The sequence below is a fragment of the Theropithecus gelada genome, chromosome 9, assembly GCF_003255815.1.
Source record: "Theropithecus gelada isolate Dixy chromosome 9, Tgel_1.0, whole genome shotgun sequence".
NCBI classification, from domain to species: domain Eukaryota; kingdom Metazoa; phylum Chordata; class Mammalia; order Primates; family Cercopithecidae; genus Theropithecus; species Theropithecus gelada.
This window is the reverse complement of record NC_037677.1, coordinates 94,972,379-94,986,005: the sequence shown is the minus strand read 5'-3', so window position 1 is coordinate 94,986,005 and position 13,627 is coordinate 94,972,379. Positions and strand designations below refer to the sequence as shown.

The 13,627-nt window shown below is 45.0% G+C and overlaps 1 protein-coding gene across 7 annotated transcripts in view; it reads left to right on the top strand.

The window, feature by feature from the left end:
* Window positions 1-3,250: 3,250 nt before the first annotated feature.
* HPS1 (HPS1, biogenesis of lysosomal organelles complex 3 subunit 1) overlaps window positions 3,251-13,627 on the top strand; it is a 31,187-nt gene continuing 20,810 nt past the window's right edge. For 3 of the 7 annotated variants that reach the window (XM_025396505.1, XM_025396499.1, XM_025396506.1), the window contains exons 1-3: window positions 3,251-3,327; window positions 4,789-4,903; window positions 6,917-7,033. In XM_025396505.1, coding sequence (XP_025252290.1) covers window positions 6,917-7,033 — 117 coding nt within the window. In that variant the 5' untranslated portion in view covers window positions 3,251-3,327; window positions 4,789-4,903. Of the gene's footprint in view, window positions 4,904-6,916; window positions 7,034-13,627 lie in introns of all 7 variants that reach the window. The other 4 variants (XM_025396500.1, XM_025396503.1, XM_025396501.1 and 1 more) reach the window with 4 other exon arrangements.

The window sequence follows — 13,627 nt, the reverse complement described above, 5'->3', positions numbered from 1 at the left end:
CTCCTGCCTCAGCCTCCTGAGTAGCTGGGATTACAGGTGCATGCCACCAAGCCCGGCTAATTATTTTTGTATTTTTACTAGAAACGGGGTTTCACCATATTGGCCAGGCTAGTCTCGAACTCCTGACCTCAGATGATCTGCCTTCCTCAGCCTCCCAAAGTGCTGGGATTACAGGCATGAGCCACCGTGCCCAGCCAAGAAAATGTTTTTTTTTTTTCAACAAATGGTGCTAGAAAAATTGGACATCTATATGCAAAACAAAAAAAACAAAAACAAAAAACTAAAACCTCAACCTTCTCTCACATCATACACAAAAATTAACTCAAAATGGATTGTGAACCTAAAGACAGAATCTACAACTATTAAATTTCTGCAAAAAAGAGGAAACAGGAGAAAATCTCTGTGACCCTGGCTAAGCAGAGACTACATACGACACAAAATGCACAAAGATTTCTGCTCTTCAAAAATCACTGTAAAGAAAAGGAAAAGACAAAGCTACAGACTGGGGAAAAAAGATCTAATAAAGGGCTTGAATCCAAACACATAAATCAAATAAATAATAAGACAAACAATCCAATTTTAAAATAGGCAAAAGATTTGAACACTTGACATACTACCACATACCTACTAGGACAGTATCAAGTGCTAACAAGACTACAGAGCAATTACAACTCTCAGTGTTGCTAGGAGGAATGTAAAATGGTACATCCACTTTGGAAAATGGTTCAGCAGTTTAATAGAAATTTAAACATAGACTTACCATACAGCCCAGCAATCCCATGCCTACATATTTACCTAAGAGAAATATAAACTTACGTTGAACTACCTCACACCCATTAGGATGGCCACTATAAAAATTTTAAAGAAAATAGCAAGTGTTGACAAAGATGTGGATAAACTGGAACCCTTGTACCCTGTGGGTGGGAATGTAAAATGATGCAGCTGCTGTGGAAAACAGTATGGTAGTTCCTTAAAAAATTAAAAATAGAATTACCATATGATCTAGCAGTTTCACTTCTGGGTATATGCCCAAAATAATTGAAAGCAGAGTCTCAAAGAGATATTTGTACACTCATGTTCATAACGACCTTATACACAATGGAAGTAACCCAACTGTCCATCAACGGATAAATGGATAAGCAAAATATAGTATATACAGACAACAGAATATTATTCAGGCTTAAAAATAAAGAAAAAAGGAAAGAATTCTCACATGTGCTACAACATGAATGCACCTTGAGAATATTATGCTAAGTGAAATAAGCCAGTCATAAAAAGACAAATACTGTATGATTCTACTTACATGAGGTACTTAGAGTAGTCAAATTCATACAGACAGAAGGTAGCATTGTGGTTGCTATGAAGAGGAATGAAGAATTATTGTTGTTGTTGTTGTTGTTGTTGTTTTTGAGATGGGAGCCTCGCTCCGTTGCCCAGGCTGGAGTTCAGTGGCACGATCTTGGCTCACTGCAACCTCTGCCTCCCAGGTACAAGCGATTCTCCTGCCTCAGCCTCCTAAGTTGCTGGGACTACAGCTGTGTGCCACCACACCCTGCTAATTTTGTATTTTTAGTAGAGATGGGGTTTCACCATGTTGGCCAGGCTGGTCTCGAACTCCTGACTTCGTGATCCACCCGCCTCAGCCTCCCGAAGTGTTGGGATTACAGGCGTGAGCCACCGCGCCTGGCCAGAATTATTGCTTACTGGATATAGTTTCAGTTTTAAAAGATGAAAAGAGCTGTGGAGATGGATGGCGGTGATGGCTGCACAGCATTAGGAATGCAGTTAATACTACTGAACAGTACACTTAAAATGCTTAATGATCAATTTTACATTATATGTATTTTACCACAAACAAATTTGAAAAAAAAAGAAACATATTGACACAAAAAGCCTGCACATAACTAAAAAATAGATTATACTGGATTACATAAAAATTTAAAACTTTGGTGCTACAAATGATACCACTAAGAAAGTGAAAAGACAGGCCACATAATGGGAAAAAAAATTTTTTTTGCAAATCATGTATCTGATAAGGGGCTTGTATCCAGAGCATATAAAGAACTTTTACAACTCAATAATAAAGACAATTTTAAAAATTTAAAAATTTTAAACTTTTACAACTCAATAATAAAGACAATAAAAAAATTTAAAAATGCATAAGGGATTTGAATAGACATTTCTCCAAAGAAGGTACACAAATGGGCAAAAAGCACATGAAAAGATGCTGAACGTCAGGGAAGTGCAAATGAAAATCACAAGATACTACTCCACACTGGGTTACTATACTTAAAAAAAAAAATTAACAATAACAAGCATTGATGAGGATGTGGAGAAATCAGAATCCTCACACATTGCTGTTGGGAAATGGAAACTACCAGTAGGGGAATGAATAAGTAAATAATAGCATATCCATTTAATGGAATTCATTCAACCACTGAAAGCATATTGAGTGAAGGATCTCAATGGTGGGCTGGGGAGAGAGATGCCTGCCGCAGGGCTATGTGCTGTGGATGGGGAGTTGGAAGAATTTGCCCTAAGGTGGGCTGGAAGGGGTGGGTAGTGGGTTGTGGGGAGTGATGCACTCTTTGATCTGCAGGTGGTGGAGGTATTGATTCTTAGCCTCTGCCTTTCCCCCAAGGGATGCTCAATCTACTATATCCCCAGCCAGTTCCTACAACCCATACCCCGCTGGGCTGGGCTCAGAGCTCCTAGGTGGCACCCAGGCACTGAGGGGTGGATTGTTCGGGAATTTAGCCCCTTCCATTATTAACAGAATGCCCCCTCCACTTCCAGCCACCCCCAATACACATACCATTTTTTAAAATTAATCTTGCAAACATAGGTTCAACACAAAACTCCTAATGTACACTCTGCTCCCAAAATAGATTGAAAACTTCTATAAAGAAATTCCAGCGTTGGGACTCTGGGGGCAACTGAGCCCTTCTGTGCGCTGTGTCACCTCCCCAAAGGTCAGGAAGAGCAGTCACAAAAGGACAGCTCTAACCCCAGAACTTCAGTTCATTAAGCAAAGCCTGGGGTTCCGGGCAAGGGGAGGACAGAAGGAATCAGCTGAGAAGCCAGGAAACCTGGGTTCTGAGCCTGGTTCAGCCCCTCAGAAAGTTATTTTTTCTCTCTGAGCCTCCGTTTCCTCTTCTGTAAAACGGGGCATGGGCAAGGCCTGGCAGGGGCGGGGCTCGAACCTGCGGAAAGCGACGGCGGCTCCGGCCCCTCCCGGGGCGGGGCGGTCACGTGCGCGATCACGCGGTCCTACCCGGAAGCGCGCCCGGGCTCCTGCAGGCCGGGCGCTGTGCGCGCCGCGATCCGGTACGTGGGTCTCCGGGCAGTCCCCTCCCGGGGCGGCGATCCTTCCTCAGAGCCCCTCGCAACCCTCCCGGAATTGAGGGAGGGGCCCTAGGGGTCCCGGAGCGGGCCCACCCCTAGCCTCACCCACTGCGGGCGTGTGGTCGTGGGCCGGTCGCTTCCTCGCTTGGAGCCAAAGTTCCTCAGCCGTGAAGAGGGGCGGATGTCACAAGTCAAGCCTCCTTCCCAGGATGGCCGTGAGGTTCAGGGGTGGGGAGAGGTGGGGATTTGGGGGTGAAACTGGACAGAAACTGGCGTGCTAGGCAAACGGGAGCCGCTGACTCGCTCTCTGCAGAGACTCGGGGACAGGGCCGGGCTCCGAAGGTGTGGGACCCCAGAAGGAGCTGCTGAAGGCGGGACCAAGGGCTACAGGGAGGTTTGCTGGAGTCCAGATGGTGAAAGTGCGCTCTGGGGGTCGCCCCAGCTTGGCCCTACCCCCGCCATCTGGAGCACCCTTCGCCAGTGAGTCCCCTCCGAGTTCCCTTTCTAGGGCAAGATAGCAAGGTGAAGCCGAAGTCACAACGTTTCACCGGCGAGGTTCTCTTCCCAGCAGCCTTTGGGAAGCATCCCCCTGTTTCGGGAATGTGGCATTCGGGCCAATCTTGTGGGTGATGGAGCCCGTCTCAGGGTTAGGTTGCTAAAGGCCGAACTCCTAACAGCAGTCTCTGTGGCGGGTAGTCACTTGCCTCTTACTCGCTCACAGTGCTTGACTTCCTAATTAAGTTTTCTGTTGTGTCTGCCTTCTATCCAAATATGAAAGATTCTGGAACCAGATTGGTTAATCCTGTTATTTGAAGAAGGGAAACTGGGAAATAGGAATAATGATCCCCACACCTATATAAGAAAGCAGTTTGCTAAGGTTACTTTGCAGCTTGCCTGGTCACTCCCGTGATCTAACCCTGTAGGGAGGTAGAGTAGGGGATGTTGCTCTATTTCTCCGTGGGGGTTTGAGGCTCAAAGAGGTTTATGCGACTTGGCAAAGCCAAAACTAGAACCTGGTCCCAGACGCCTTTCCTGTTTGTTTCCTTCCACTCATCGCATCATCCCAGGATCCCCACTCCCTTCACTGGGACTGCATCCTCGCCGCCTGGGGTGTGCTATGCTGTCTCCGGTCAGTCACTGCTAGCGAGCTCCCTGGGGCTGCTTGGGGAGCTCTGAGTGACCCACAGAAGTGAGAGCGCTTCGTAGGAACAAAGGAGGAAGGAACAAAAGTGGGCACCTGCTCTGTACAAAGGGCTGTGCTGGCCGGGTTCCTATTCTCCATTATGGGAGGTGAGGGGCAGGATCCCGGATATGTTCTTAGCAGACTGCCTCAGGGCCTGGAGAGACCAGGGACCACGCAGCCCTTCTCCAGCTTGTCCTTTCCCAACGGGCAGCAGTCAGGACCAGGGCATCTGTCTGCCCTCATGTTCTCTCTGTTTTAAGCATTTGCAGGACCAGGGATGCCGTGCTGCTCTCCCATGAACCAGTCCCCAAGTCTCTGCTGCAGCCCTGTCTGAACCTCTGACTGTCTGGATGCTCCACTGTGCTCCTTGCCAAGGTAGATGATTTTGCCCCACCTGGGGAGGACAGGGAGGCAGGCAGCATCCACCCTGGGGCACTGGGAGGCAGATGGAATGAGGTAGACAGTGGACTGAGTGCTCCTGAGCTCTGCAGACCTGCTCATCCCCTCCCCAGCCCTGCATCCTGAGGCCACCCCCATCCTGCTGCCTCATCTCTCCTTCACCCCTCGCATCCAGGTGGGTCATCACAGCCTGCTGAGTCTTTAAAGCTCCTCCCGGCCCCCACCAAGAGGTGAGCACTCATTACCCGACACCCGCACCTAGATGACCGCCTTCATGACCTCGACCTGCCCATCTCCAGCCAGCCGGTCACTTTTCTGCTCACAACCACAGCCTCCATTCCATAGCCCACTGCTGCCTAACCCATACACTCTGGTCAGCTTTGTCACATGTACCTGGGAGTCCCAGAGAAGCCTCTTCAGGTCCACCTGCCTCTCCCAGCAACCTCCTCTTCACACCTGTTGCACTGTCAGTGTCTGCCTTGGCATTGAGTAATTCTGTGGGAATAGCCTGCATTCCTCCTTCACTGTGCTGTTGTCTCCTGGCATTCGCCATAAACACCTTGGGACCAGTTGCACTGAGTTAGTTTGGGAGGAATTCAGTAAGGACCACTAAGCTGGACCTGGGGATGACAGAACACAAGACCTGGAGATGCTATGATCCTCCCAAAAAAACTGGAAATCCGCATGTGTGAGAGTTACAGCAGAGCTTCCTAGTCATTGTTATGGCTTAGCACACATACCACATGATTATATCTGCATGACACCCTGAGGCACATAAGAGGATTTGAAACCACTGCCTGAGGCCTCTCAGCTGCAGCAAGCAGCCTGGAGCGCTGTCCTCACCAGCCTGGTCAGGCTGCCCCAAGAGTTAGAAGAGGGCCACGGCACACAGTGTGGGGAGCTGTATGAAAGATCTTCCAGTGGGTGAATAGTTAAGACGTTCCTTACACAATCAAGCACAGAGTGTGTGGTGTGTGTGTGGCAGGGGGTGGGGGAGGAGATTTGGGAGGGCTGAAGACACTGGTAGCTGTGGCCCTAGAAGCTGCAGCCTACTAGGTACAGGGTCTTTAGGCAGCCTCTGTTCTCACCATGAGCAGGGAGAGCAGCATTTGAATGAAATTCTGTGGTGCTGAAATAAATTCAGGGCCTTTGAGGCTTGTCTTCTGGAGCTGTTTTTTGTTTGTTTGTTTGTTTCTTCAGACAGAGTCTCTCTCTGTCCCCCAGGCTGGAGTGCGGTGGCACAATATCGGCTCACTGCAACCTCTGCCTCCCAGGTTCAAGTGATTCTCCTGCCTCAGCGTCCCGAGTAGCTGGGATTACAGGCACTTGCCACCACGCCTGGCTAAGTTTTATATTTTTAGTAGAGACGAGGTTTCACCATGTTGGCCAGGCTGGTCTCAAACTCCTGACTTCAGGTGATCCACCCGCCTCAGCCTCCCAAAGTGCTGGGATTACAGGCGTGAGCCACCGCACCTGGCCCTGGAACTGTTTTTATCTGAGGGAAAGATATCTCTGGACTGCGCAGAGATGGAGGTGCAGCAGCGCCCTCCAATCCACACCAGGCACTAACTGTCTGCTGTGAGCATGGCCTCCCTGGGCATTCGGCTCCATGTCCAGGCCAAGACCTGGGTCCCTTCCTGTTCCAGTCTGGTTCTGGTAGGCCCTGTGGTGGGTCTGATGCTGTGCTGAGAGGGACTAGATACCACAGAGGAAAGAGCCCCAGCCTTGGCATCAAACAGATTTGGGTCTGGATTCCAGCTTTGCCACTTCAGGCTGTGCCTGTGTCCTGCTCTCTAAAATGGGAGTACCTAAAGAGTCCTACTTTGTCCAGTTGTGAGGGTGCAACAAAAATGGAAGGCCTTTGTGATGTCTGGTGTGCAGAAAGGGCTCACTGAATGTTTGCTGGGGTTGGGATCCTCTTCGTTACTCAGGCTGTGCTCATGGATGTTGGGGCTAGGGGCTGACTTTGACCTTGCCTTTCCCTGGCAGATGAAGTGCGTCTTGGTGGCCACTGAGGGTGCAGAGGTCCTCTTCTACTGGACAGATGACGAGTTTGAAGAGAGTCTCCGGCTGAAGTTCGGGCAGTCAGAGAATGAGGAAGAAGAGGTGAGTGCAGGGTAGGCAGTCCCAGGAGGGGTGGATAGGAAGGAACCATACAAAACTACCAGCAGGCAGAGAGGCAGGAAAACCTGTGTTCACCCTGTCCTGGGCAGCATGAGCAGCGTGTTGTGTGGGGTCCAGCATCCTTCACAGCTAGACCCTCATCCTCAAGGTCTGCCTCTTGATGCTCTGAGCTCAATGACCCCACCCCCACACCCCACCAGGGCTCTCCGGGCTAAATGAGGGCAAGAAGATGTCGAATTTGAATCACATAACAGAGGAACTTGGAGCCATCAGTTTCTGTACCCTAAAAAGTTTAACAAGGCTGTGCATGGTGGCTCACGCCTGTAATCACAACACTTTGGGAAGCCAAGGTGGGTCAATTGCTTGAGCTCAGGAGTTTGAGACCAGCCCGGGCAGCATGGCGAAACCCTGTCTCTACCAAAAAAAACCCACAAAAATTAGCCAGGTGTGGTCCCAGCTACTTGGGAGGTTGAGGTGGGAGGATCACTTGAGTCCAGATGGTAGAGGTTGCAGTGAGCCAAGATTGTGCCTGTGCATTCCAACCTGGGCGACAGAGCAAAAAAAAAAAATGAAAAAGTTTAATGTAAGCTGAACACATTAATTTTTTAATAGCTGTATTAAGGTATGATTAACATACCATAAATTGCACATATTTAAAGTATACAACTTGATAAGCTTTGATATGTATATATACCTATGATTCTATCACAATCAATAAAAGAAATATATCTACCACCTCAAACATTTGTAATCCTTTCTTTCCCATCCCCATCCCGTAGGAACTGCTGATCTGCTTTCTGTCACGATAGGTTAGTTTGTATTATATGGGCTTATATAAATGGAGCCATACAGTATGTGCTTGGATTTAGTTTGGTTTTGGTTTGACTGCTTTCACTCAGCATGATTATTTTGTGATTCATCTGTGTTGTGGCATGTATCAATAGTTCATTCTTTTTCATTGAGCAGTAATCTATTGTATCAGGATGCCACCATTTGTTCATTCATTTACTTGTTGATGGACATCTGTGTTATTTTCAGTTTTTGACTATTACAAGTAAAGCAACTATGAACATGCACGTACAAGTCCATGTATACATGGATGCTTTCACGTCCAAGGACAGATACTTAGGGTAGAACGGCTAGATCATGTACGTGCATGCGCAACTTTTTAATAAACTGCCAAACTTTTCCAAAGTGGTTGTATAATTTTTGATTCCAGCTGTAGTGTTTGAGAGTTCAGTTCCTCCATATCCTCACCAACGCTATGGTCCGTCTTTTTAATTGTAGCCATTCTAATAGATGTCCACTAGAATCTCACTGTGTTTTAAATTTCATTTCCTTAATGACTAATGATTTTGAGCATCTTTTCATGTGCTTATTTGCCATATCTTTTGCCCAGTTTTTATTTGAGTTGATTGTTTCTTCTTACTATTCTTACTGAGTTTTGAGAGCTTGTGATATATTTTGGATGAAGTCCTTTATCAGATACATGTTTTGCAAATACTTTCTTCCAGTTTGTGGCTTGTGTTTATATTCTCAATGGTATCTTTCAAAGAGCAGAAGTATTAGAACTCGAGTTTGTCCATTTTGCATTTATGGATTATGCTTTTAGTGTTACATCTAAGAAATCTTCGCCCAAATCACAAAGAGTTTTCTCTACATATTCTTTTGAAAGTTTTATAGTTTTAGGTTTTATATCAGGTCTGATGATCTACTTTGAATTTTTGTGTGTGGTGCGAGCTATGGATTGAAGTTAATTTTTTTTTTTTTTTTTGCATGTGGACATCCAGTTTAACACTTTAACGTTACAACTCAAAAATACTTGTCATTTTCACTTACATAATTTCTACTGTATATTTTAAAGGAGTAATTTATTTTGAAAATGTTTTCCCGATTAATTTTGAGTTAAAAATGTTTTTTACTGGGGATGCAGTGGAAGGTGTTCTTAGGTTTCTGCAGCAACATGGACTGGTTGCCTATCTTGCCCTTTCTGCTCTAAGGGGTCTCATCATCCAGCCAATGAGTGAGCCAACTCCACTTCAGGGGGTCCATTTATCATCAATGTCACCCATGTTCTCATCACAGTCTTTACGCAAACACAAGATATCAGAGATCATAGACATTCAAGTGGTTTTATTTAAGCTAACTGTTAGACTTTATTTTTTAACAGTCAATACATACAATATTTAAATTAAGACTTTTTAAGTATTTCAGTTTTTAAACTATTGTTACAACTATGTCAGCTTAAGAAGCAAACTATTTGGTGGCCTTTCTCTTCCTCTTTATTGAAAACCTGGCAAAGGAATGAACTCCTGAATTTTCAGTTCCTAAAAATGAGTAGTGTAAAGGAAAGGTGGTCTTTAAAGTTTTTTTGTTGTTGTTGTTAATGTGCAACACATTCTTTTCTTGTCATATAAATAACATGAGTTAATTGTAGGAAATTTGGCAATACAAAGAGATGGTTTTTAAATGACCTGTAATTCCATTACCCAGAGCTATTAGCTTTTTAATATACTTTCTTTGGGTCTTTATTTTTTCTATATAATTGGGATTATGCCACATTTACAGTTTTACTGCTTGTTTTTTTTTTCACTTGCCATTATATCAAGATATTTCTTCTCTTTTCTTAAATAGTCTCAGAAGCATAATTCTTAATGGAAACATTATACTCCAGTACATGAATCAGTGTATCATCCTTTATTTAACCATTTTCCTCATATGGACATATATATTGCTCCTAATTTGCTATATCACTCTTGCTTTAAGGAACATTTGTGCTTAAATTTTATCTCATGTCGGATTATTTCCTTAGGATAAATTCCTAAAAATAAAAATATTGAGTCAAAAGCCATTCAAAGATACTGTACTACTTTATAATTCCACCAAGTAATATATGAGTATGCTCCTTTATACTCTATATACACCAAACATTTTTATCTCCCCTGTGTTAGTCCATTTTCATACCACTATAAAGAAATGCCCAAGACTGGGTACTTTGTAAGGGAAAGAAGTTTAATTGACTCACAGTTGAGCACGGCTGTGGAGGCGTCAGGAAACTTACAATCATGTCAAAAGGCGAAGGGAAGCAAGACACCTTCTTCACAAGGCAGCAGGAAGGAGAAGTGCTGAGTGAAGGGGAAAGAGCCTCTTATAAAACCATTAGATCTCATGAGAACTCAGTATCACAAGAACAGCATGGGGGAACCTGCCCCCATGATTCATTTACCTCCACCTGGTTTCTCTGTTGACATATGAGGAGTATGGGAATTATGGGGATTACAATTCAAGATGAGATTTGGATGGGGACACAAAGCCTAATCATATAATTCTGTCCAGGCCCCTCCCAAATCTCATGTCCCTTTCACATTTAAAAACCAATCATGCCTTCCCAACAGTTCCCCAAAGTCTTAATTCATTCCAGCATTAACCAAAAAGTCCAAGACCAAAGTCTCACCTGAGACAAGGCAAGTCCCTTCCACCTATGACCCTGTAAAATAAAAAACAAGTTACTTCCCAGACACAATGGGGGTATAGGCATTGGGTAAATGTTCCCATTCCAATTGGAAGAAATTGGACGAAACTAAGGGGCTACAGGCCCCATGCAAGTCCGAAATTCAGTGGGGCAGTCAAATCTTAAAGCTTTGGAATGATCTCCTTTGACTCTATGTCTCACATCCAGGTCACACTGATACAAGAGGTGCTCCCAAGGCCTTGGGCAACTCTACCCCTGTGCTTTTGCAGGGTACAGTCCTCTTCCCGGCTGTTTTCACAGGCTGATGTTGAGTGTCTGCAGCTTTTCCAGGTGCATGGTGCAGGCTGTCGGTGTATCTACAATTCTGGGGGCTAAAGGATGGTGGCCCTATTCTCACAGCTCCACTATGCAGTGCCCCAATGGGGACTCTGTGTGGAGGCGTCTGACCCCACAATTCCCTTACTCACCACTCTAGCAGAGGTTCTCCATGAGGGCTCTGCCCCTGCAGCAAACTTCTGCCTGGACATACTGGCATTTCCATACATCCTCTGAAATCTAGGTGGAGGTTCCCTAACCTAAATTTTTGATTTATGTGCACCCGCAGGCCCAACACCACATGTAAGCCACCAAAGCTTGGGGCTTGCACTCTGAAACAACAGCCAGAGCTGTATGTTGGCACCTTTTAGCCATGGCTAGGATGCAGGGCACCATGCCCCCAGACTGCACAAAGCAGCAAGGCCCTGGGCCCAACCCCTGAAACAGTTTTTCCTTCCTAGGCCTCCAGGCCTGTGGCAAGTGGGGCTGCTGTGAAGACCTCTGACATGCCCTGGAGACATTTTTCCCATTGTCTTGGTGATTAACGTTTGGCTCTTCATTACTTTTGCAAATTTCTGCAAAATTCAGGCTTGAATTTCTCCTCAGAAAATGGGCTTTTCTTTTCTATTGCATCATCAGGTTGCAAATTTTCCAAACTTTTATGTTCTGCTTCCCTTTTAAAGGTAAGTCCCAATCCAAACCATCTATTAGTGAATGCATAAAGCTGAGTGTTTTTAAGAGCACCCAAGTCACTTCCTGAATGCTTTGCTACTTAGAAATTTCTTCTACCAGATACCCTAAATCGTCTCTCTCAAGTTCAAAGTTGCATAGATCTCTAGGGCAGGGGCAAAATGCTGCCAGTCTCTTTGCTAAAGCATTAACAAAAGTCACCTTTGTTCCAGTTCCAAATAAGTTCCTCGTTGCCATCTGAGACCACCTTAGCCTGGACTTCATTGTCCATATCACTATCAGAATTTTGTTCAAAAGCATTCAACAAGTCTCTGGGAAGTTCCAAACTTTCCCACATCTTCCTGTTTTCTTCTGAACCCTCCATACTGTTCCAACCTCTGCCTGTTATGCAGTTCCAAAGTCACTTTCACATTTTCAGGTAGCACCTCACACCTGCAGTACCAATTTACTGTGTCAGTCCGTTTTCATACCACTATAAAGAACTGCCTGAGACTGGGTAATTTATAAAGAGGTTTAATTGACTCACAGTTCAGCATGGCTGGGGAGAACTCAGGAAACTTACATTCATGGTGGAAGGCAAAGAGGAAACAAGGCACCTTCTTCCCAAGGCAGCAGGAAGAAGTGTCCAGCAAAGTGGGGAGGAGCCCCTTATAAAACCGTCGGATGTCATGAGAACGAGTTGAGAACAGCCTAGGGAAAACCACCTCATGATTCGGTTATCTCTACTTGGTCTTCCTTGACATGTGGGGATTATGGGGATTACAAGTCAAGATGAGATTTGGGGGGGACACAAAGCCTGACCATGTCATCCTCTCACCAAAAAAAAAGTTCTATTCCTGCAGAAAAAGCTACAGTCATGCCTTGCTTAATGATGGTGATACATTCTATTAATAACAAATTCATCATTAGGTGATTTCCTTGTCATGTGAACATCAGAGTGTGTACTTACACAAACCTAGATGGTGTAGCCAACTACACACCTAGGCTGTACAGTATGGCCTGTTGCTTCTAGGCTGCAAACCTGTACAGCATGTGACTGTACTGAATACTGCAGACAGTCGTAACACAGTGGTAAATGTTTGTGTATCTGAATGAACATAGAGAAGGTATAGCAAAAATCTTTGTGTAATCTTACGGGGCCACTATCGTGCGTGGTCTGTTGCTGACCAAAACATTGCTCTTCAGTACGTGACTATACTGCTTTTAAGATGAGTTTCTATCAAAATCTAGATTCATAAGTGACTTCTGTATTAATAAAATTTGTTCAAGAAAATCGTGGTATATGAATAATTCAGCAAATATTTGAATTCTTGCCTGTTTATTGAATTCTTGCCTGTTTATTGAATTCTTGCCTGTTTATTGAATTCTTGCCTATCTGTGGGGGTATTCATTAACCAAATATTAATTGAGAACCTATCATGTGCCGGTCTCTTGGGGTAAAGCAGTGAACATAGCAACATGATCCCTGCTTTCATGGAACTTAGAGTCTAAAGAAGGACGTTGTACAGTGAACCAGATGGCAAATAAGTACCATGAGTTCAGGTGGTGACAAATAGTCTGGAGAGGGTATGGGATGGGAGTGACAGAGGCAGGGGTTGGTGGCCTGAGGTGGCCAGAAAAAAAAACAATCTGAGCTGGAGCCAGAACGATGAGTAGGAGCCACTGTGAAAGCTTGACAGACAGACTGTGGGAGCTGGGCACAGTCCTTGGTTCCTGAATGTTGGCAGGAAAACTTACTCCATAGTGCTGTGTCCCGCTTGTACTTCAATGCTGCACCTTCCCGCTGGCCAGTTGCCCGTCTTTTCAAGGCAAGGTCTTACTCAGCTCCTTGTAGATTTCCCTAGCTCCAAGTTAGTACTGTGCCTCCCTCATATTTCATTCACGTCTCCTGAAATCCTCTTGGGAAATCTGCTGTTTTCTTCCTTTCTTTTTTTTCCACTATGGAGAATTTGATTTGTAACTGTTCCACTGGCTTTATCCCATTTTATTCACACATTTGCAACAAACTTGTCCAGTTCCTTTTTGTTCTTACTTGTTTTGTTCCTTGTTTCGGCGAGCTGAGAGAATGGATGGAGGAAGAACTTATCAAAGTCAATGCA